This window comes from Anser anser (genome assembly GCF_964211835.1).
Source record: "Anser anser genome assembly, contig: HAP1_SCAFFOLD_87, whole genome shotgun sequence".
Taxonomy (NCBI): domain Eukaryota; kingdom Metazoa; phylum Chordata; class Aves; order Anseriformes; family Anatidae; genus Anser; species Anser anser.
Window position 1 is genome coordinate 58,008 of NW_028153517.1, and position 25,469 is coordinate 83,476.

The 25,469-nt window shown below is 35.8% G+C and overlaps 1 protein-coding gene across 1 annotated transcript in view; it reads right to left on the reverse strand.

Annotated features, from left to right (window-relative positions):
- Positions 1–25,469, reverse strand: part of LOC310892003 (adhesion G-protein coupled receptor V1-like) — a gene marked incomplete at its 5' end in the record, with an annotated part of 72,441 nt that overhangs the window by 1,415 nt on the left and 45,557 nt on the right. The window contains 17 exons of the mRNA XM_083854194.1: positions 1,441–1,703; positions 2,190–2,331; positions 2,836–2,974; positions 3,464–3,542; positions 5,557–5,650; positions 6,214–6,377; positions 7,935–8,114; positions 9,108–9,207; positions 9,466–9,596; positions 13,834–14,043; positions 15,469–16,283; positions 17,139–17,320; positions 17,515–17,759; positions 18,958–19,173; positions 20,151–20,366; positions 21,313–21,922; positions 24,310–24,449. Coding sequence (XP_083710320.1) covers positions 1,441–1,703; positions 2,190–2,331; positions 2,836–2,974; positions 3,464–3,542; positions 5,557–5,650; positions 6,214–6,377; positions 7,935–8,114; positions 9,108–9,207; positions 9,466–9,596; positions 13,834–14,043; positions 15,469–16,283; positions 17,139–17,320; positions 17,515–17,759; positions 18,958–19,173; positions 20,151–20,366; positions 21,313–21,922; positions 24,310–24,449 — 3,926 coding nt within the window. The remainder of the gene's footprint in view (positions 1–1,440; positions 1,704–2,189; positions 2,332–2,835; positions 2,975–3,463; positions 3,543–5,556; positions 5,651–6,213; positions 6,378–7,934; positions 8,115–9,107; positions 9,208–9,465; positions 9,597–13,833; positions 14,044–15,468; positions 16,284–17,138; positions 17,321–17,514; positions 17,760–18,957; positions 19,174–20,150; positions 20,367–21,312; positions 21,923–24,309; positions 24,450–25,469) is intronic.

Consider the following 25,469-nt stretch of genomic DNA (forward strand, 5'->3'; position numbering starts at 1 on the left):
GAGAGGACAGAATTGAGGCAAGCTCAGACTGAGTTCAGACTGAGGTTCTAAAGCCATCCATCTAGTGGCCTCCATTGGTGCAACACTAAGATGAGCATATTCACTTTTCGTTGTTGTTGTTCTCTTTTCTTTCTTTTCTCATCCTATGATCCTCTGAAGTTTTTGATCCTAATTTCATACTTTTGTTCTCTATTTATTCCATACATTTTTGGGTAGTTTATACTCACAACACAGCTATAAGTGTAATCAGTTAAGTTGGTTTTAATTTATTTTAGTTGGCAGCTAAGCTATCTTCAGGGAAACAGGGTAATCTCACTACTGGTGCTGTCAAGAAAGAAAAGGAAAAGGAAAAAAAAAAGCAAGAATAGTGAGAGATTTGAAATACTCTTTCCTCTCGATGCTTCTTTCCCTCTCCTACACCACTGTGGATGAAGATCAGGTCTTCTAAAGGCAATCTCAAACTAGCAAAGAGCAATCTAGAGAAAGCTAAGTGCTTCACTTTCATTTGGGGCTCACTGTCATCCTTCACACTACTCAAACAAGCAAAAAATTTCATAGGTACGCATAGCCTTGCTGTACAAAATAAAAAGTTAGTGATGATGCATTTGGAAATAATACAAAATTTACAATGTTTTATATTTCTGTTCATTTCCACAATAAACCATATTTACCAACTATATTAAGAAGGCTCCAACTTCTTATAGATCTGCTGCATTGTGATTCCAAATGCATCTAAAGGCCAGAAATTGAAAACCAGTGTTTCCAAGAAAAGTTTGTCTCAGTTTCTATCCTATTGCCTGTAATATGCTAACACTAGCTTCACCAGCTTTACTGGCAAAAATAAATAAATCGAATTGTGATTAAACCTTAGAAGAGTCAGGATTCACAAACTTAAGCTAGTTCATTTTGTAGCTGACATTCTTGTGAGGACAGTATAGAGGCAGTGAGCTTAATACTTAAGTTATTTTCCAATCCTAAGACAGACAACTGTTCTACTTTTTGTATTTGTTGCAGCACATTCTGTTTAGTTCAGACTAACTAAAATGTTAAATCACAGAATGGGATTTTTACTTTGATCTTAACTATTAGGCTTGCAAATTATCACTTTAATTTAAAGTAAGTTTGCATTTCAGCTATAGATTGACTACATAAAAAGAACTGTTCCAAAGCACACATGAACGTTATCTATAGTGTACTGTTTTCAATTTACCTCAACCCTTACAAACTAAGAAACACCTAAAGATGAGCCCATTTAATTTTCACACACTTCCACATCAGATAATAACAGGAAATCAGTCACAGCTCATGACTCAATTCACTTTATGAATGAAAGAAGTAGAAAAAATAAACAGAAGATAAAGCACAGACATTTCTGAAATCTTTCCAATATTTCCAAAAAAAAAGCTTCCTAGACTTCTCTGGTAATAACTAGCATATTACCTTGAACCTGACTCCCTCTTCGAGCACAATATATCCTTGAGAAGGGGTCAAATCCATTGTTGCCTCTGAAGAGTTAATCTCACTTACAAGATACTGAACAGTCACAGTGCCAAATATTCCCTGAGGTGGTTCTCTGATAATATTCAATACTGCAACACTTTCCATCAAATGGATAGATGTTTGCTCTCTCAGAAAGAAGTGATTGCTGTTATTGAATGACAAAACTCCATGGCCATCATCATTGGCAAGTATAGTAATTGTAGCTTTTGAAAAAGAAATAATGAAAATATTCTTTGGTTAACATAGTAAAATATAAATATACATATATAGTAACATAATACATAACATAAACACAAATACATTCTTCCTTTAGTGTGTATATAATGCTTATGTGTCCATGACATTACCTGAAGAGAATGGGAAGGCATTTCACTTTAACTAGGAAGATCTCTAGACAGGAAGAATATAGTCTCTCCTAGAAAAGGATTATGAACTCTCTAAAAAGACCTCAGTTCAGTGAGGTAGTACACATTGAAAAACTCATCTTCGTGCTTTCTGATTCATTGCTTTACATATAAACTTTTTAATTGCACAGATTTCACAGGGATGTTTCAGAACCTTCCAAAGGAGTATAAAGATTCACCATAGCAGGACAATGGTGCTTTCTGAAATATGATTATTCAGAAAAGTGGAATTAAAATGTGTGCCACAGAATTCTAAAGAAATGGAACATTAAAACTAAGTTTTACCTGTTGTGTTCTCCCCTAATTCCAGCCCCAGAGATGGATTTGTTAAAATTAACTGGAACTTCTCATCACCTTCAGGAATCTCATCATCAAAAATCATGACATCAACAGATTTATGCCTTTCTCCATCAGCAAAAAAAAGAGTCTAGCGTTGAAACACATAAAGCACCGAATACTTACATCAGTTAATATCACACAGAAATTTTTGACTACGGTAAACAGAATTCTGTGAAATAGGAAGGAAGGGAAAGCATAGGAAGAGCCATATTCTCTGTTCCTTATAAACTGATTGAATCAGAAATATAAAGGTTCAGCACATTACAGAATGAGGACAAGAAAGAATAATTTATTTTGAAAGTCCTGTTGCAAAAATAGTCTATGAAAAAGTTTGTATGTCTAATCAAAATTAAATTTGAAATCGATGTTTGAAAGTTTACATTTTGCTTTATATTAAAAAATATATTTTTAAAAAAGAAATAAATAGTAAGAATAAGAATATTTTTATTTCATTCTATTTAGATTACCAAAGCAACTGAAACAAGCTGAAACATCTAGCATCACTACTGATCATTCTGCAGAATAATCAAGAAGATATTCTTTTACGGAAGCTGAAAGAATAAAAAGTACTAGATTTAGAGTTGCTTCTTACCCTTGAGGTTACATTAAAATCCAAACCCAGCTGGGCCTCCAAATTTTGGGCATAAAAAAATACAGACACATTGCCATATGATCCTCTGTTTCGGTAAGCCATTACTGTCAGATTCCCATGAGATTCACTAACTTCAAAACTAAAATAAAAAGAATAATTCTCAATGTTCACTGATTATGTTCTTTTGAAAAAGATAGTACATTTTTATTACATTTTCACTCTGAATTATTCCCTACATTATAGTTCTCTAACGCATCCTTTTTACCTTTTTTCTCTTATCTAAATTGAATTAAGTAACATGAGGTTTTTGTTTTGTTTTGTTTTGTTTTTTGCTTACATGAATGGTGAGGCTGGAAGAGTTGATGCAGGCTGGGGAGGTTAGGCAAATTGGTGATATAAAAGGACAACAGTGAAAGTAGTAATAAGTAAAAGAATTCTGATTAGATGAATAGTGAATTTTTGTTTTCAGTGTGGGAATCCCACTTTCTAGTTCAGCTGAATTGAATGATTACTTTACCATCTCAAAGACATGGCCCTATTTTTAACAGGAGTTTTACTTTTAGAAAGAAAATGGGCAACACCAATCACTAATTGGCACAGTAAGTTCTTCAAGGAAGATGAGACTTACTTGGTACCTTCCCATTCAATTACTCCTCTTACACCATCATTAGCATCGATAACAATTTGAGAAGCTAAACCTTCCACATCTAAAAGGCAAAACAGAAAGACAAAAATTAAAGAACAATAAAATCAATTTTCTTGATTTTCAAGAATCACAGAAGCATTTATTCAATCGGTACTAATATTACAGTGTCTTTACAAAAAATGTGTAGGAGAAAATGGGAGTGGGCAAGATAACTGGAAAGAGTCCTTACTACTAGAAGTGCAATAATGCGTCTTGAATTAGCACTGTAATATTTAATAATGCATAAAAAAAAAAAAGACTAAGGAAAATGTAGAAAGTTAAACAGCACATAAAACATTAGAAAATAATAAAGTCTAGATTTGCGATGGAATCTTAATTTGTCTTCACTATAAGTGTTTATTACAATGACATTCAATATTTTGCATTTGCCATTCTGAGTATGAGAAAGACAATGAGGAAGAATAATAAATGATTCAGCATTTCATCTTCTATTTGTGCTTCAGTGCCTCATCATACATTCTAATGGCACACCTCAGATTTCACTACAAATACACAACTATTAATTTATTTGTGGGGTGTTCACATACTGTAATATTCTACTGCTCCATAAAGACATACAGGTATTTACAATTAGCCTGAAATCGTAATTGAATACACTGCAGTGTGAAAAACACCAAATAATAGGTTAATGTCAGAAAAGTCTACTAACTTCAGAGACCAGAACTTTACAGTCAAAACTTAATACTTCTCAGAAAATAGGTTGTTGTTTTTCAGACAACCGCACCACACAACTACCTTAACTTACTTGTTTACTTTTTATAAACTTCAACTTACTTTCTAAAACCAAATTGACTTCACCGAGTCTGCCATAAGTATATTATGTTTAGATCCATATACATTTTTCCATCAATTCAGATAAAACTGAACAAAAGTAGAAGATTATTGCCATGAATCTAAGCCTGTCACTATGAGGTAGAGATGACGATGAGCAATAGCTCTACACAGACAACAGAAGTGTTACTGAGGTTTACAAATCCTGAGGGAGTAATGGCAATCAGAGACATTTCTGCTTCACTCCTGCATTTTCTCATGTCACCCTGAAGTCAGATCTGTTCACCCAGGATCTGTAAGAGTTTGCTCACAGACACACACGCGGACACACGTATTTGAGTCAGGCTATTTCTTCTACCAGAAGAATTCACTGACATGTTATGTGAACACATTTTTTCCTTATGACTTAAAACTATTATTTTCTCATTGTAAGTAAAGCTGACCCAATGCAGTGTCACATCAGTGTTAAATGGTCATGGTTCAAGGAGACAGCCAAAGAGAAAGTGAGACTATACAACACTGTTTAGTTTGGATGAATCTTTCATTCTTATATGCTACTCCTTTCATATTTTAGACTCAACTATTCACAAATCAGCAATGAGTCTTGCAAGTTACCTTTCAATCTGTAACGAATTAACTCAGTCACTTCTATAAGCATGCAAAGAAAAGGGAAAAGAGTCAAAGAAGATGTCTGACATTATATAACTAGTCTTTAGTACCACAGGATAATCCAACAGTTCTTAAAGCTAATGACTACTATTCTACTGAATTCTGAAGAAGCAAAATGAGAAGCAGACTAAGCAAATAATAAAGATCATTGCAAGAGTAGGAAAACCATAAAATATGTTTCCTAAAAGTGATAAAAGAATAAAAACAGACTTTTTTAAAAGAGTGAGCAGAGTAGCCACATAAAGTTTTTTTTTTACTTTTTTTTTCCATTTTGTAGTTTGTAAATGAAAATCAGATGAAAAAATCACCAATAAACTTTTCAAATAATTGTCCTTTCCAACTGATAATTACTAACTCCTCTACGAAAATTAATTTAAATTTTCCCAGAGTTTAAAAAGCAAGAGATTAAGTGTAATAATAAATCTATTTCATATTCTATGATGTTTCTTCTAAATAACCATGTCTCATCTCAGCATAGTTGGTAAGTAAGAGGAATAATGGTAATCTCCCAAGGTAATATAATATAAACCATTAAAAAGGAAAAGTAAAAATAATTTGCTATAAGATGTTTTTACCTAGCTTAGGTGGGGATGACGTTGAATGGTTCATGATGAGTTCCACTGAAGTTAAATTAACCAAGAAGAATTCTTGCACCTCTGGTATATCATCCTGCAAAACACAAATACAGTACATCCTCTTCTCATTGTCCTTTAAGAAACTTCCACAGAAGTCACCAAAAAGGATCACACAACAAGTCTCTAATATTACTGTGACACTAGAATTCATTTTTCTGTTTTCCTGAAATAATTTTATTGGGTCTGAAACTGATTATCGTGGAAGAATTAAGTAAGACATTATATATCATGAAAAAGATCCTGTGGTGACGCTAAACTATTCTTGCAAATAAATTACTGACCGATTTTAGAGGCATGTATCTCCAGCAATGAAAAAGTATGAGCCTGTAGCCAGCCATGAAGCACACTGTTCTAAATACTACTAGATAGTTGGTAAAGTTTTAATGAGACAACTTTATTACCTTTAGACAGAGGTAGAGCTGCTTTCTGTGACTATTTGATCCCTTGTGATTTTAATATTAAGATTGAAACCATCTTTCTAAATGATAGTGAAATATAACACAGGGCTTCAAATAATGGCTGCAAGCTTTAGTTCCCAAAATATTACCCTTTTGAAATCATACAGAAAAGTACAGAATTAAAGGGTTTAGAGGTTACCTCTAGAATAGTAATATTTATGGCAACTGATGTTTCTCCTTCTTCTAAAATCAGTGAGCCAGAAGCAGGTACATAATCAGCTCCTGGTTCAGCCACAGTCTCTTCTGTCTGATTACTTACAGTGAGCAATCCTGTAACTGTGGCATAAGTAACATTGATAGTACCTGTTTAATTTGTGAGGAGAAAAAAAAAAAGAAAAAAAAATTGTTTTTCAGTTCTTATATAATGTTCACTGGAATGGATAAAGACAAGAGATCAAATTCTCATCCACAAAATAAAAAGACTAACTGCAAAACAGAAGGATTAAAAGAGTTATCCAAAGTACATTGGAGCTAGTGTACCTTTGTTACCGTTATCAATATGCCTTCAATTTGACCTTTGCTGACTTGTCTGTCTGCATAGGACTCAAAAATCATTGGGTCCAAATGCATCCAGAAATTTGAAGTTCTGTGGACCATAAATATGAAATTGCTGAAAGACTAACTGGGACATCTCATGTACCATTAATATGAGTTTTTGCAACAAGGACACTTTTTGGGAATGACAGATATCTAAGAAAGGCTCTAAAGACAGTGCTGGGAAACACAGATTAATAAATCTAGATACTTTCCTGGGTAGATTGACAAACTTCAATAGAGAACAAAATTAGGGGACACATGGATAAATATTACCAAGCAGAAAAGTTATACATTATAGTTTTGAGAATAAAGCCACCTCTCGCTAATCTGGTAGGGTAAGTCAAGTGGCAAACATAAGGAGTATGAACCTGAAATAAAATGATAGATGAAATTAAAAGCTGCTCTATATGAAATAAAATGTAAGAGATAAAAGAGTCCTAATTAATAAATAAGTAACGATGCTTATTTTAATTCAGTGAGAGATCTTGCACTTACTATGAACAATTATCTTAAAACATTAGTTTACTGAATAGTGTTCAAAGAGTACACTAGAGTATGGACTGGTATTAAAAAATAAATGGAAAAATAGTGTCATTAAAATGTCTCTAAAACTCTCTGGTGTCTCCAGATCTTGAAAAGCACTGTAAATGTTACTTCATTTCAAAACAAGTATGGCAAAAGAAACAGCCAGATTATCACCGAGGTGTAAATATAGTCCAAAAAGGCAAATAGGAAATTATTATACATGTTTTCTCACAACATAAGTTGCTATTTTCAGGCAACAAACACAAGATTCATTTTTTTTTTTCATGAAGCACACTATTGTATTGTAGAATTGAATACTATATAGTTTAAAGGATGTTAATGGATAAATTGATTCAAAGAGGAATCAGAAATTGTCAGAGGAGACATAAATTGAATTCAATGGTCTGGACACAACTTTTTCCATGTGACATTCCTAAGGTGCTGACTTCCTGAAATTCAGAGAAAAAATATGTGGGATGTGTGTACATGTCACTTTTCTCATGTTTTTTATTTTTTCTGAAGAGACTAATGCTTTGAGACAGACTCATTAGACAAAAATATGGTAACCTTAATAGCCACCTGATTGTTACAGCTTTCAGATCCCTTGCTGTATTAATGAGGATTATGACTCTAGTAATAAGTAATATTTAGTTTCCAAGTCTGCAGAAAGAAGCTTAGAAGTTCTGAAAAAAATACCAACTGTAACAAAGATTTTTCCAAACTTTCATTATCATGGCTTTTATTTGCCTAATGATAAGCAAAACAAAACTTCCTTTCTCTTGGAGTTGTTATACAGACCTAGAGATCCAAATTCTCTGTTAATAAAAAGCTGAATTGTTTTGTTTTCTTCTGGGATTAAAACCACCCTGGATGTGGAAGCAAAATTCAAAATTCCATGTGGTTCATCACTAGCTTCTACTGTTAGAACAGCTTCATATCCTTGACTATCCAAAACAGCAGCACCTGTAGAAGAAACTCCTGCAAGAGAATCAGTGGACTGCAGTGAATGAAGTGTTATGCAACTAATATTTTTGTCTTACATTATTGTTAATATTACATTTAAATAACGTTCAGTAGCCATGCAAATACCACGAAACCAAAGCTCACTGAAGTATGTGGATGGTGTGGGACCTACACACATATATATACTTACATTCTATAACAAATAGAAACAGAAATTTTATGCATACCAAGTACAAAGTCACAAAAATGTATTAAAAAATAAGAAAACTTAACAGGCCAGTGCCAAATATCAACTTCCCTATATTTTAAAAGGAAATAAACCATTTTCCCAGGAAGTACCTCCAAAAGCTTAAAACTATATTCCACTTCACAATCATTACATCAATAAACTGATATGTTTTCCAACTATTGCTTTGATGAATAATTTTGCTCATCCCGTTGGGCCACAGTGACTCTCGGAAGTTGATAAGGCACCTCGCAGCAACACAATCCATGTCAAGTTAGTTTGGTGTTTGGACATTAATTTCAGTTTGAAAAAAGGTATTTCAGAACGGATGCAGTTTAAGGCTTCTTTTCTCACTATAATTTTAATGGCAAGAATAAAATATTCTGACCACCTTGAATTCAGGGACAGATCAGTAAGTCTGCAGCTTGACAAGATTGTTTAAAAAGATAAAAATATCTGCATGTTTCATGGCAACTCTATCCATGACATATTAGTAAACTCAGTTTGCATTAAGATTAAGGGAAGAAACAACCATTGAATTAAATAGGCAGAGTTAAATCAGGATTGAAAACCATTTAAGTGTATTTGTGGAGACACGGTGGGATTTATATATACATACATAAGGACCAAGCCTATTTCAATAAAATGTTAATGAACTTTGCGTACTTTGCACCAGCTGCAGTTTGCTCAGTCCTATACCTCCAAAATGAAATAATAAAATTAAAAATATTATATTATTAAATGGTATTTTTAAGATGTAGCTGGCTATAGTTCTGCATTACCTTCTGTTTTGATGTTGTATAGGATGACTTGGTATTCTTCTTTTTCTTCAGGAATATGGTCATCCAGCAGATCAACATACAATGTTGTATTCAACGTCCCCTATTTGTTTTAAGGGTAAATTGATTAGCCATTATTTTATAAAACACAAGTGATATCATAATGACAAGTATTTTGAACAATTTCTTTAAGAAGAGTTAAGTATCAAGAATTGTAAGCTCCCTCCAGTTTGTAAGTCAAAAAGTGAGAAATTAAATAATCAAACCAAGAAAGAAGGACTGTTGAAAAGGCACACTTTTTCTCAGATCAGTTCTAATCACACTATTTTCCTGTAGCCAACATCACTGTTTATGGACTTACCTCAGGAAAAAAAAGTATTCCAGAATAGTTTGCAAAATTTTGTTTTACATTATGTCCTACTATCTTCCACTCAACAGTAACATTTCCCAGTCCTGGAGGAGTTCTTACGATGTGGAATTGTAATTGTTCTCCTAGGAATAAAGGACAAGATGCAGTGTTTCAGGGTCTCCTCTTCTACATGTTGGTTATAAAAATGAGAGGTCAAAAACATGCATCACACAGTTAAAGTATTTTTCCTGAAAGATATTGCTATTTTTGTCAGTTTGAATTTCACAGTAGTTATATACCACATTCACTTTTAATGCTGAAAAGAAAAACCTAAACTTAAACTCTTCTAGTTTTTTTTTTTCTGTTTTTAGTTCACACTTGGAAATAATTATGAACATATGAGGGAACTTGGTATAGATGAATAACTTAGAAAGGGAATGTTCATGAAAACATGCGCAAACATTAGAGCAATACAAGTCTGTAAACTGTACAAAACAGTAACTACTGTATGTACCAACAATAATAGTAGTTTTCTACAACAGTTCCCTGGAAAGAATACACATTATCTGAACATTTGCACTGTCTTGTGACTTTATTCAATGCATGCAGAAAAAAATGCTTATAATTATCTGTAAGTTCCATTTATGTGAGTTCGAACTTACAAATATGGTCACTGTTAGAAAACAAAACATTCAGAAAATGTTAATAATTTCTTATAATCTCAGAGGTAATCAGTATTGCTGGACAATGTGCATATAAAGGAAGCAAATACTATGGTATTTTGCACATTTATAACATTTAACCCCAAAGGCACTTTAATTAAAAAGAGTAGACCTCTTAGTAGGCTTTGTAAAATGTGGAAATTGTTTTATATTCACAAGTTTTTCACAAAATTTCCATTAAATATTTTAAATGTGGACATGTGAAATTAGCATGTTATATCAACATGGAATAGATCAGTAGGCAATATTTTGCAAAACATTCACAATAGAGGACAGATGGTTATTTATAATAGGTAGGTACATGGCATTCATATTTCATATGCATTTTTCAGGTCCACAGAATTTAAGTTCAACAGCACATTTTGTCCTGCATTGGCTTTCAGAGACATGAAATATGCAGAAATCTACAATTCTGAGATTTTTGAAAACAATACATGAGATTTCTTTTGCTTATTGAAGAATTAACAAAACATAAGATAATGTTATAATAACATTATGCTGCCCAACTAGTCCCTTTGATTATGCAATTTAGAGAGCAGCAACTTAGGATGCTGTCTTGCTATTCTACTGTATTACCTTACAGAATTGTACAGCATTGTACAGCTAAAACTGGCAAGAAAAATCTGAAAATTTTCTAGTTACATTTATTTTTTGTAAGGAAGAGTCAGAGATATGCATGTATATTGGCTACCAATGAAAGAGAAAGGAATTCTTAACTTCAAGAGCCCTTAATATACTTAAATAAAATTTAATATTGTAAAGAAGTAATACAAAAACTGTTTACACCCATTTTCAAATACATAAATGTGCTATTCAGCCCCAACATTTCAAACTTCAGTTAAGTCTCAGAGATGTCAACATTGATGTCGACATTGATGTCGACATCTTTGGCTTAAGTTGGTCCATGTTGCTTCTAAGAAAATTAAGGAATTCAAAATTTATTGATATCACAAGGATTCCACTTCTACAGTCAAATATCTGGATGGTAGACTCCCAATTTACAGGTTCCTCTGAGGCTAAATCATTACAGTGTTTAACACTGCACTGCAATCCACTATGTTCTATTTGAGAATTTTGCATATCCATTACAAAGAAATAAAGATTTAAAAGAAAAGTGGTTTCAATGGTTTAGTACCATTGGGAAAACACACACACACACAAATAAGGCAAAGCTTATTTCAATATATCTCTATAAGTTATAATGAATTTTCATTGAAGACTGGGAAAAATGCTTTATGATATAGAAAGCTGTTCCACTATAATCCAAACACTGAGAAGAAACTTGAAGTCATTATTACAGATTCCAAGTAGTTATTTACTGATCCATGTTTCCTACCAGCTTTACCAAGATTTTTTTGGTATTCCTATCCAGAAGAAATGCTAATATGAACACTAATTGATTTCTGAAGATTGAAAGTGTTATTAGGCTAAATTCAATATTTTTTTTAATATTTAATCCTTATCCATACTTTTACATTTCTACATTGTGACTTAATAAGTGATGCATCTCTTACATAGAGAAACAAAGAGGTGGGTATTTATCGCTGTGAAGAAGGGAGCATCAGCCGCTCTCCTCTTCCTCATTACTTTAAGCTACTGCAGTGCATTTTCTTGTAATACAGTTACACAACTGTCGCAGACCCCTGTCCAATAAAAAATACTACACTTATCCTCAATAAGGTAAAAAATAACATGCACATTGTGAAAACAAAATGTATTCACTTAACAGAAAATTTTCAATAACACAATAACTGTAAAAGTAATGATATTTGGATTTATGTCTGGTAAATTTTGCTTTCGAATGAAAAAAATATTTTGACAAACTAAAATAATCTAAATGCCTTAGCTCTTTTGCTCTTTCTCTATTTCTCCCTTTTTCTCTCTCTTTTTTTTTTTAATCAAAGACACTTAGTTCACTTGTTTTGTTTCTGGCTGGAAGGCAATGAACTATTTCTTTTCACAACCTGGAAAAATAATATAATAATAACTATATATAATAATAGAACTATAGCCAAGTACTTCAGTTTCAAGCAGCCAGCATTTGGTAGCATGCTATGAATAACATTTAACCAGTTGAAAGTATTCAGGGACTTTGGGACTGAGACAGTTTTTATTAATTCCTTGTGCTCATTAACAGCTCTTCTTAGCTAATCATATCACATCTGGCTTGGCACAGAATTAACACAAACCATACCTAGATAAAAAACCAAAGGTTATGATGCCCTTTCATGTTGGGAAAACAAAACAAAAAACCTTTGGTTGAGAAAGCCATTTTTCTTCAAACAGAAAATGTAGTGCACACATTAGGGGACAAGTTCCTGTTTTGTGAACTTTCCCTGCCCATCAGTTCAAACATCAGAGAAACGTGATACTGCAATACACTGAGATTCCATCAAAGGCCACCTAAAGCAATCACCACCAGTACTATTATCATCCTATGCAAAACTGCATCAAACTGTAGATGAAACATGCCGTGTATTCTTTAAAACAATAGTAGAAATGTTTAGTACATACCAAATTATTATTGTTCTTTCTCAAATGTTTGCTTTCTCTTATAATTGCTACTTCCCAAATCATCTGCCATAAAAAAACATCAGGTTCATGGGACAGACAAAGGGAAGATGTTACCCTAGTGTTTCTGCAGGAATGTTTTCTAGAATATTTTAAATTCTTTGTAAGTCGCTGATAGATCTGATTTGCTTATGACTATTAGGTGTGTGTATGTTGGCAGTCATGAAGTGGGCTGGCAGGAGCCTCGTGCAGGCCAACAAAGAGAAGGGCAGAGTCCTGCCCCTGGCGGGGAGCAGCCCCAGGCACCAGGGCGTGCACCCTGATGGAGAGCAGCTTGACAGAAAGGGCTTGGGGTCCTGCTGGACACTGCACTGGGCAGGAGCCAGCAACATGCCTTGTTACTAAGAAGGCTGATGGCATTCTGGGCTGAATTAGGCCAAGTATCCCTAGCAGGCTGAGAGAGCTATCCTTCCCCTCTACTCTGCACTGGTGAGGCTGCACCTGGAGCACTGGGTCCAGCTCTGGGCTCCCCAGTGCAAGACAGACCTAAACGTACTGGGAAGACTCCAACAGAGGGACACCGAGGTGATCAAGGGAAGGGAAGAGAGGCTGTGAGAGCTGAGACTGCTCAGCCTGGAGAAGGGGAGGCTCAGGGGGATCTCATCAGTGTCCTTCAATACCTGAAGGGAGGGTGGAACAGGACAGAGCCAGGCTCGTGTCAGTGGTGCCCAGGGACAGGACAAGAGGCAGCGGGCACAAACTGGAGCACAAGAGGTTCCCTCTGAATATCAGACAGCACTTTTGTGCTGTGTGGGAGCACTGGCACAGGTTGCCCAGAGAGATTGTGGGGTCTCCCTCCTTGGAGATACTCAAAAGCCTGGACATGGTCCTGAGCAACCTGCTCTAGGTGGCCCTGCTTGAGGGGGAAAGGACCAGATGACCTCCAGAGGCCCCTTCCAACCTTAAGCATTCTGTGATTCTATGAATGCTTGCAAGAGTTCAAAGTACATGTCAGGTATGTGGATATTCACTTCTTGCTGGTGTTCTCTGAACAGTGAAACACAATCATTGTGAGTCATTATCAACTGAAAGCACAAAGATGGAAACTGGCATTAAAATTTGAGCGTGGTCAACACAAAGAACACACCTTCACAACCAATAACAGATCTTGAGGCTGTATGGAAGCTTATAATTCCTGCCACATTGTCACTTGCCAGAATAATCACTGTGACAGTGTCAAAACTGGGCAAAATTCGACTCCCTCCTTCAGTATGGACCAGGCTGATTTCAATACTTTCATCATCCTCTGGCTCTGGATCATCTATAATGGGCAGCGTGACCATCATCTTTGTTTCACCTACAAGGAGAAGAACGTATACAACCGTGTGTCCACTTGGAAACCACCTTGTAAAAAGACTCAATCATCTCATTTTGAAAATAATTAAATACATAAAATATATTAAAATTGCATGAAACAAACTTATTTACCTTTCTGGAAGTCAGTGAATGTCATTATGAAATTTTATCTAATTACTATTGATCAGTCACATTAAGCCAATAAAACGATCACATCATTAAATATACTATGTAGAAATTAATTATATAGGAATTATTTCGGAGTGCCTAGAATTCTTTATTTTCATTACAAATTCTATGACTTTAAAATTTAACTTAGAAAAGGGGAATATCATTCTTGAAAAAAAAATAAATTGCCAGGTGCTAAGCTCTCCGATGAACCATTTACACAAGGGTGTACATTCAATATGAGTACATTTACTGAGCCAGGGAATGCATTGAAATGGGATGACATTTTGTTAGTTCCTTGCCTTTGGGACTATCAAAGAATAATAATGTAAGCAGCAAACACCGTTAATCTCTAGTCGCTATATATCCATTAAAATTTACAACACAATCCTGTTGTTCAGTGCGTGTGCATAACCCAGCTGTGTTTTATGATCATTAGAATATCAATTTACAGAATACATATGTATTTCCTGCTAGATTGTCTTTCAAAATACTTCAAAATCAGTTTTTACTAAACTTATAACTGGTAATGTAATTACATGTCAGCCTCACAATCATTGCCAGCAGCCATGCCTTACTATTCAGATGATTTATCAAGCTAGCACACTAGAATCTTTACTACGCACCTGGAAATTGCTTTCAAAATATCAGTTCGATTAACTCAGACTTTGAAAAAATAAAATACAGCATAAAATACAGCATGCTGCATGGTACTTAAGTAATGTCTGAGAGGGACTTGTTTGTCCTGTTTGCAATTCTTTTAAATATGTTCTGTTATGTTACGTTTAAATATGTTTTGTTATGTTACAATATGATCTCAGAATTTAAAGAGATGTCATGAAAAATTAGTACTGTAGTGACCGAGGGCTAACAAAAGACCACTTAGGCCTGATTCTCATTTCCATTATCCTTGCTGTAACAACTATCTTCGACTTTATTAATCCTTACTTATGTGGTAAAGGAAATCTTTATAGTGCAATATTTATACTGCAATATTTCTTTAATAAAAACCCTTAGGTATTTATTGTGCTTAGATATTTCATTGTGCTTTGCTACCACTGTGTGTGTTCTGCAAGATAATGCTACATGCTAATGAACAACCATACTCTTTTGCACGTGTATCCTTAGCATTCAGGAAAATTTAGCCTAAGAAGAAGATATCAGTTGTCAAAACATCCACAGTATCGTGTACTTGTCACGTTCTTTTTTCTTTTTCTTAGTTTTACAAAACAGAAGCCAAAACGAGAGCTTGTCTCACCTTCAGCAAACACCAGAGTCTCACCGACACCTATAAAATCCAAGTTTGGAGTAGCAGTCCCACCAATGACACGCCATTCCACTGTCACTTGTCCCAGGCTGCCTTCTGTTCTGTGTATCATTAGCTGCACGTTGGTCTGAGGACGTTCCTCTACTTCAACATACAGACCTTTCTCTGTTGCATTGGGACTTACACTGTAGATCTTAAACACTCCAAATGCGTCTCCATTCATCATTATGATAACTGTGGAGGTATTTGGCTGTCCTATGGTTGGTTGGTTTTTTGAGCTGGCTGAGACGTTCATCAGTTCTGCTTTCAAAAGGGTTATAGTGAATCTCTCATCCAGTTCTGGCAGGCTGTCAGGCAGTATGGTAACTGTTAGATTTGCAGACTCTTCCCCTTCCTGCATTATGGCCCACTGTCTTGTAACAGGTTCATAATCACTGCCAGCGATGGCTTGTGTGCTGAAGAGGGCGAATGCACTGGTAACGTTTTTCTTGTAGGTCCGGAACCCTGAAGTGTTGTTAGTTAATGGGCTGATATCTGACGTCAGCCAAAGGCAGAGAGGAATCCCTGAGGCACTGGAAAATGTAAAGGCTGAACATGCTTGTTCTTTTAGGCACTGAGCTGCACAGGAATACACAGGGTCACTTGCTGCTGACACATTCACTCTGGTCTTGGATGGTTTGTCAGGAATTCCTTGTACAGGAGGCTCGTAGTAGGCCAGGATATCCTGACCTTGCTCCACAGCAAGAGCTACAACGTCAGTCTCAGAAGTGCTGTAGAAAATCTGCAGCTGACCAAATCTTCCCTCACTAAAAGACATTATAATAAAATAAAGTTCTGTTAGTTGACAAAGGATGTCTAATATTCTACATGTTTCTGGGTTAATAATAGAAGTGAACAAAATCAACTGACCCTTTCTGAATTGCTGAAAAATTCCAAATAACACATCAAAATGCATTCCCTTTGAAACTAGTACCAGAATAACTGAGTTATCTTATTTTTTTGTGGATAGCAAGTTTGATTATTTATAGCTTAGGTAGTAGTCTGTTAAGAATGCATATTTGTAAACATTTGGTTCTAGGAGTTAACTTAGTCTTCTTCAGGACTTGGCAGCTCTCCTTACTTGCAAGGAAGAAAAAGCCGGTGACACCCAGACTTATCATCCTTCCTCTAGGATCACATGCATAAAACCTGTTTTCCTTCTCTTATTTTCATCCTGTAAGGGCTGGCCATTTTGTCCTCCTGTTCAAATCACAGGAACAGGCTACCATGCAGGTTTAAATGATTTGATGATTAAACGGACAAAATGAATAGTACACTGTGTACGCTGAGTTTACATTGCCAATGTAAACTCAGCGTATTCAATGTATACTACTGTATACAATGTATACAATGTATACTACATGTATACAAATGTATACAAATGTATACAAAGTATACAATGTATACTACAAAGTATTCAATGTATACTACGTTTAAGTAATTTATGTAATACACAGACATCTACTTCAAAAACAATGTGTTTGAAATGAAAATACATTGAGATGGCAGATCAAAGAATTGATGCACATATTTTTATGAGAGGAGCATGAAATTTGACATTATAGTGAAAACAAAAGTGAAGAATAAATAGTAATTACAAATAAAGCAAACATTATACAAACCTTCGCCTGACTGTTATGTTTGCCAGCAAATTTCTTTCTAGTGGCTCCTGAACTCGATATAAGGATTGATGAAAGAAAACTGTGCCATAAGGATTATCATTGGCAGGTATTATAATACTTGCCACGCCATCTAACCCAATAGCACCACCATTGGAGGCCTGAGTTAATTCTACACGGACAATCTCAAAGAGAAGAAAAGAAAAAGAAGTAATGCAGCTAGACAATTTGTGGTTTTTCTAACAATAATTACAAGCAAAGTATAACATGAAATTATAGCACCTTCCTGCCGGAACATTTCTTGTTTTCCATCATACATATTTCTAGAACAAGTCAAAATTAATACCATCTTCAAGGAAGATGTAAGTGCTTGACTTACTTCTTCTATTTCTGGAACATCATCAGCCAGGATTTCCAATAGTAGCATCTGAAAGGCTTCCCCAGGGGCAAAAGTAATATTGCCTGAGGCAACCTGCAAGTCCTCATCAGCAGGGTGTCCACCAATGGTAGCAACCCACTCAACAGTAACGTTACCAAGTGTCCCAGCATTGCGGATTACTGGCAGATTTATGGGTACTGATCCAGATTCAGGCTCCTCCACAGTAAATTCGGTCATCTGGAACACTGAAGTGCAGCACAAAGAGGTGTATTTCATTAACAGTAATATTTAAAATAAAAACACCATCCTAGTTACTGAAGTATATATTTTATTTCACTTGATTGCATTCATTTGCACAATTAAAAAAATGTTAATCAGGTTTAAACTTCAAATTGAACTTTCAGTATCATTTTATCTGCAAATAAAATTGGCATGAAAATTCAGCCCCCACCCAAGAGTTTATTCCAACGTATCCATTGTTCAAGGCTAGCCATGATCTAAGTTTTTAGAAGACGGTCAGAAGGTAATTTTTCCCAGTGAGGAAATTTTTTATCATTTTTTATGTCACGTATGGAAAAAATGTGTCAACATATTCCATCTAAATTGTTTCAAATATAAGTCTTTCTTGTATAAAATCTTTAGTTGTTAAGAATGAAGTTAATGAATTATCCATGTGGAATTATTTACTTTTGTCAATTTCCTTTACATTTTGCTGATAAAATGGAATAACTGAAATAAAGTAGGGTACTAAAGGGAGAAAGAGTAAGTCAAATAAAATGGCTGGAAAACATACACCAGAAATACTGAAATAGAAAAAATAAATAGAAAAGATAAATTTCTAAAATGTCATTAAATTTTTGAAATTACCATTTTTTTCTCAAAACCTGTGTAATGAAACTATTTTTGGAAAGTGTCCACAATCCATTTTACTGATAATGATAGAAAGAAGAAAAACTACAATAACTAACAACCAGAACATACAAGAATGCAATTTAAGTCATATTTGTACTTTCCAATTTCCCCAGATATTTAAACCTGCTTTGCCTGATTATTTTGTAAAACAATGACACTGCACTATCTAAACAGGTTTTGGCATGTAAACTTAAGCTTCAAGCTATTGCAGAAATGCAACATTTAGAATAGATAAAAAAATACAAATTAAATTAAAATCCATCCCCATTAGGAGACTCCAAAATCCACCTTCGTCTCACAAAATCTTGATATATAAGTTGACTGAATGCTTCAATTTCGCTATATAAGGGCACCATTTGCCCTTACTTACACGTTTTAATTTAGTTTATCTTATTTTGTCCTTTACTGTGTTCATCCAGACTTCCCTTTTTGTATTCTGAAAATTTTTATTCCATTGCCCAGTAATAACTCACCCACAAATCAGCAGATTGCTACTGGACAAGAGAAAATATGCAAATAAGACTCATTTACCAAAGGATCCAAACGGGTCATCAGAAGCCTCAATGGTTATGACTGCCCTCGTCAAAGATCCAAGCAAGGCTCCTCCTGTCGTTTGATTCAGCAGCTGAACATAAAAGGACTCCTCAACTTCAGGATTGATATCATTAATTATATAAATTGGCACAGCTTTACTTGTTTCTCCTTCTAGTAAGACAACATCTGATGAGGCTACACTGTAGTCCTCACCTAGATTTGTACATGAAAAAATAACAAAACAATCAAAACACAGAAGAATATTAAGGCATTCTGGTTCATTATGAAACATCACTAATGTTTATCAGCACTAATATTTATCTGTTCTTTTTGCATTCCCTTGTGTTCATATGTTGGTGTGTTTTTTTGTGTTTTTTTTTTCTTTATCTTCATACCCAGAAAATACAATTGTTTATTTCCTAGTGCCTTTTAGATATCTGGATGGATGAAAATAAATCTCATCTTGGCCAAAACAGAGTTTACACTGTCAGTCCAAGAAGCAATTACAAAAGGTCCATTATTATCTTCCATTGAGAAGATCACACAACTGTGACATTTCTATATTTGATTTCTGATAGTTGTCTGGCTTTCCAAGAGATAAAATGAAACAGAAGTACCTTTTTCAAAGGAGATTTTACTAAAGGACATAAGGTCACTCCTTCCCTCGTGGAGCTTTTCAGGGATCACCTGAGAGCTTTACCTTTCATTTGCAAAGTAAAAGTCTTCTTGAATTGTGCTTAACATTTGTCTGTTTCACAGAGGAGTCACCAGCTCTCAATTTCCCTCCAAGAAACTCAAATAAGCCATGTATGGTAGGTTGAAATATGTACAAAGGACTAAGTACTAGCTATATATACTACTACAGGATTTTTTATTTTATTTTATTTTTTTGAGAAAGTGAGTGGCCACCAGGGAAACAAACAGCCAATTCCTTTCCTTAGTTTTCTTGCTAGATTCTTCAGTGATGATATCTCTGAGTTTTTTTAAATTTGATGTAAGGTCTCTTCTATAGGACCTGAATTCCTGTCTCCTAAGTACACTCAGTAAGTATCTCACACTTTGGTATTTTTTCTACTTGTTTTACTAGACTGCATTCAATACACACTTGCTTGCTTTGGTTACTCGAAGCATACAGTATGCTCTTTCTGGTTTAACACAGAATGTGTATTTCTGCTATTTTGATTTCTTACCAGCTGTTGCAGTTATTGGCATAGCTTTGAATTTCACAGAAACATCTGCAAAAATTCCCCCAGTTCTGGTCACGTTAATGATTGGTCCAACATAATTTTCAGCAACTCGCACAGCTGAAGCTGAAAGCTGAAGTGTTCCAAAAGCATCATCATTGGCATTGATAATTACATGAGCTATAGTCTCACCCACTGATCCAAGACGAGGAGAATTTACAACTGAAATATAAAAAAAACCTCTTAGAGCAAGCCTGAAATGCCTCCTATATATGGCTATACTGTTCATATACATACACCTGAGTTTAGTGGATGGCCACTACTAGCTTTCAATAAAATTTTCATTTTAGATTTGGACAAAATATAACTACAAACTGCACAAGCATATTTTTGATGTTTGAATTATATTATGTCAGAAAATCCACATTCTTACTAACTTATTATTCTACCCTGCTGTGGAGCATACAAAACACCAGTTCTTTGAAGAGGTGAGGTACTAGCAAAATTACTTATTTATTTGTCCATAGGACAATAGAATTTTACACTAGCAATGATGAACTATAAGTAACCTTTCAGTTTCCCAGTAGAATTTTTTGTAGTGTTTCCCTTAAAAATCAAGATTAATGTGGGAGAGTCATGGGGGAGAGGGAAGGGAAATTAGGCATGCCAAGAAGCTCTTAAGCATAAATAAGGCTGTAATGACCTGAATTTATCTGATCGGGCAAACATCCTCTACGCTAAAAAGCCAGCATGAAGCTGCAATTCTACACCACTTAATGTTTAAAAGGCTTTTTTCGCTTTCAGTAAGTGCAACTAGCTTATTTCCTATCATTGTGCTTTACAGAAACAACAGGTGAGCAGGTATTAGCACACAAAACCAATACAGTAATACAGTTGGCCTAAAACACCTGGGATAAAGCAGATGCAGAAGGGAGAAAGAAATGTCCACCCCTGACAAAATTTTGTGGTAAAGGAAATATATGCTGACACACAGAATCTTCATACTTAATGTGAGATACTCTGACATATAACTTACAGGATTCTTAACTATACAGAGTTAGGCAGAGGTAAAATTTTACTGTAATTTCAATTGCTGCATTTTATCCTATTAAATATAAATATTAGCCTACATATTTAAGCTTTTGGTTTACATATGAAAGACACTTACTTGGCCGATCCTGTACTTTGTCGATCAAAACAGTATTGTTTAGCTCCACAAAAACAGATTCTGACCTCTCAGGATCATAATCATCCAAAATAGGCAAAGATATTGTGGCTTCGCTTTCATTGGCTGCGAAGATCACATAACCAGTAATGGGTATATAATCTTCTCCTTGTATTGCTCTAACAACATCAGGTGGAAGAAAGGGTGACTTTTCATCATCACCTAAAGTTCTGTATGTAACCACTACTGTACCAAGAAGACCACCAAGCCTTACTATTGTCAGGGAGATATTTTTTGTTTCTTCCTCAACTTTTATTGGTCTGTTTCTCTCAGAAAAGATGAACAGTCCATATGGATCATCATTAGCTAAAACTGTTAATGTTGCATTAGTGTGATTTCCAAGACGACCACCGGACACATTGATGATCAAAACTGAAAACACCTGATCCAGTTCAGGCACGTTGTCAGGAGAAACTTGTATGGTAATATTTGCTCTCACTTGGCCAACATCAAATGTTACATTCCCATATGCAGAGACCAGGTCTTCTGTAAGATCACAGACTATGACCCAATACAGAGTCACCTCAGACAGGGCCCCATGAGTTCTCACAACCTAAGTGGAAAACACAAAGATTTATGTATTTCTTTGTACTATAAGAAAGAAGAACATAAAAGTGTAAAATGGCATACAGCAAAGTCACAGAATCACAGAATATCCTGAGTTACAAAAGATCCACAGGGATTATCAGGTCCAACACCTGACTCCACACAGGACCACCCAAAATCAAATCGCATGTCTGACAGAGTAGTCCAAATGCTTCTTGAACTCTGGCAGCTCAGTGCTGTGACCATGTCCCTGGGGAGCCTGTCCCAGTGCCCGACCACCTCTGGGTGCAGAACCTTTCCCTAACCCCCAGCCTGACCCTCCCCTGTCCCAGCCCCATGCCGTTCCCTCGGGTCCTGTCGCTGTCCCCAGAGAGCAGAGCTCAGCGCCTGCCCCTCCGCTCCCCTCGTGAGGGAGCTGCAGGCCGCCATGAGGCCTGCCCTCGGCCTGCTCTGCTCTGGGCTGAACAAACCCAGGGACCTCAGCCGCTCCTCATACTTCTTGCCCTCTAGACCCTTCACCACCATAGTAGCCCTCCTTTGGATGCTCTCTAATAGTTTATGTCCTTCATATATTGTAGCACACACAGTGCTAGAGGTGAGGCTTCACCAGCACAGAGCAGAGCAGGACAATCCCTTCCCTTGACCATCCAGCATTGCTGTGCCTTATGCTCCAGAACACAGTTGACCATTTTGGCTGCTAAGGCACACTGCTGGTTCATATTTCTCTTGCTGTCAAGCAAAACCCCCAGATCCCTTTCCATGGGGCTGCTCTTCAGCCTCTTGTCCCCAGGCCTGTCCGTACAGCCAGCATTGCCCCTTGCCAGGTGCAGAATCCAGCACTTCCTCGTTTAACTTAATTCCAGTCAACTGTGACCTCTCCAGACTCCAAGACTATTGAAAAATTATTGAGAGAGGTCTTGCAATGACATCAGCCAGCTCTTTCTGTACTTTGGGATTAATCCCACTGGACCCCATAGACTTATATGCATCCAGCTGGAGCAGCAAATCCTGCACAAGTTCAAAGTTGGCTGGGAGTTTATCATCATCACAGTCCTGAAATTCAGAGCTTTGGGTGTCCCCGAGCCCATCATTGGTGTTAAAGACAGAGGCAAAGAAGGCATTAACCTCTGCTTTATTGGCGTACTTATTTGTGAGGTTACCAACCTCAACAAGTAATGGATCAATGTTTTCTCTGCTCCTCCTTTTGCTGTTAGCATCCTTTAAAAAAAGCACTTTTTGTTGTCCCCACAGTACTGGCCAGCTTCAACTCTGAGTGAACATCACCTCTGTAGTCCTTGTTCAACTGACCTTGCTTCCAATGCCCACAGATTTTCCTTTTTCGCCTAAATTCTAGAATAAGATCCCTGCTCAGCCAAGCTGGCCTTCTGCCCAGCTTGCTCAACTTCTGACTCTTTGGAATTGCCTGTTCCTGTGCTCTTAAGAGGTGTTACTTAACTAACCAGCACTGATGGACTCCAATACCTTCAAAAGCAGGTTCCAAGGGGACCTCACAAACTAGTTCACTGAGTAGTCTGAAGTCTGCTGTCTCCATAGCTAGGGCTGAACTTTTGCTGGCAGTTTTCCTCCTATTACCAAAGATTTTAAACTCAGCCATCTCATGGTCACTATGGCCAGGACAGCCTCCAATCACCACTTCACCCACAAGACCCTCACTGTTTACAAGCAACAAATCTGGAGGGCACCTTTCTTAGTCAGCTTCCAGAGTAACTGTACCAACAAGTCATTGTTAACGTGCCTCAGGAATTTCCAGTACCTGTTTGTATTGGCTGTATGGTATTCCCAGCTAACATCTGGGAAGTTGAAGTCACCCACAGGGACAAGGGCAGATGACCTAGAGATATCCCTTAGTTCATTATAGAATAATTTGGCAATGTTGTCCTCCTGGCTGGGTGGTCTATAGCAGACTCCCACAACAACTTCATCTTATTGTTATAACTTATTTCCATGTCCCTTAATCCTTACCCGGAGGATCTTAAGCATGTCATTGCCAACTGCAAGCTGCACACAATCCAGCCCCTCCATTATATACAGTGCAAAGTCATTGACATGATGAGTTAAAAATAAACTAATTTTAAAAACAGTGTAATCTTTATCATCTTAGCTTTGCTGTATTTGTTGTGTCATCAGCACTTACTTTAAAATATTCATACCTCAAATGTAAACAAGTAGAAGTAAATTTAAACTTATATAAAACATTTTAGTTTTAAGCTGAAAGATACACTTTAGAAAGTGAAGTATAAAATGTCAAGACAAATGTACATGATAAAGTTAAGTTAAAATGCTGTAGACCTATTATAAAAATATTGCAGAATGCTCTGTAAAATAGACATAAAAGAGGATTGCATAGCAATATGAGACCCAAAACTTTCTAACCTGCAACATAATATTGCTATCTCCATCTTCAGGCTCAGTTCCATTTACCGAGAGTGACTCAGTACTGAACTCAAAGACGCCATGAGCATCATCAGAAGCCTCAATAGTCACAACGATGTGGGATGCAATTCCCAAGCTGGCTGTAAGTGCAAGTGCCAAAATGAGTTATTTTTTTATACCATCTTTTCTTAAAAGCTAAGGAAGTTTGTTACAAAAAGCACACAGAAAAGCATAACTGGAATATTTCTGCTGTTTTGCATTTTGTGGTGTGTTTTTTTTTTGTTTTAAATGTGGAATAATTATCCACATGGATAAGGAACTCACTTTCAATAATGCAGTCCTGGCAGCCCTTCTATGGAACAACACTCCAAAGCAACATATAAAATGCAAATATTTTAAGAGAGGATCAAAAATAAAATTACTTGTCTAATTAAGGAAAATGAACTAGAATTTAGGGTAGGGGAGAGTTACGTGGTAAAACACAGTGTAAGCAGTGCAGACAGGACAAAAGCAGGTACTATTTTAACTGAAGCTGGAACAAAGAAAAAGCTAGTCCAGGAAATTCTACTACTGTAATGATCATCTTGTGTGAGATAACTTGCTGCTTAGAAAGAGAAAGAGCCTGTCATTTTAAAAAAAATCTGGAAACACAGAAGAGGAAACAACACTTCCCAGGAAGTTCCAAAAAGTGGTTAAACCACAGACTTACTCTCAGGTTCAAACTGAACTCCTTTGTATTTTCAAATAAAACAGAAAATCAGGCTGTCACTGTGGAATAAATTATTTGATTTCGATAATGGGTGCTAACACAATATTTTCAGGTCTCTAGGGTTTAATTCAAAATCCGCCATCATTAGCGTTTCCCTCATAGTAGGTGCTTTTGTTTTCATCTTATTTCTGCATATTGTATGTTTTTAATTTTCTCAAGATTAAATTATCTTTGTTTTCTGTATGTTGTGACAAAAATAGACTTCAAAAATGAAAAATAATCAAAGCATTCTTTTAGAAAAAAAAGAGCTAACACCACTTTTTATTAAGAGTATTTTTGAGATGCAGAGATCAAAGCATAAAGCAAGTGGCAAAAGAAAGTATCAAAACACACAGTCAGGTAATTTTTAAATTACCTTAAATTTAAAAAGTTTCTCTCCTCTTTGCTCTCC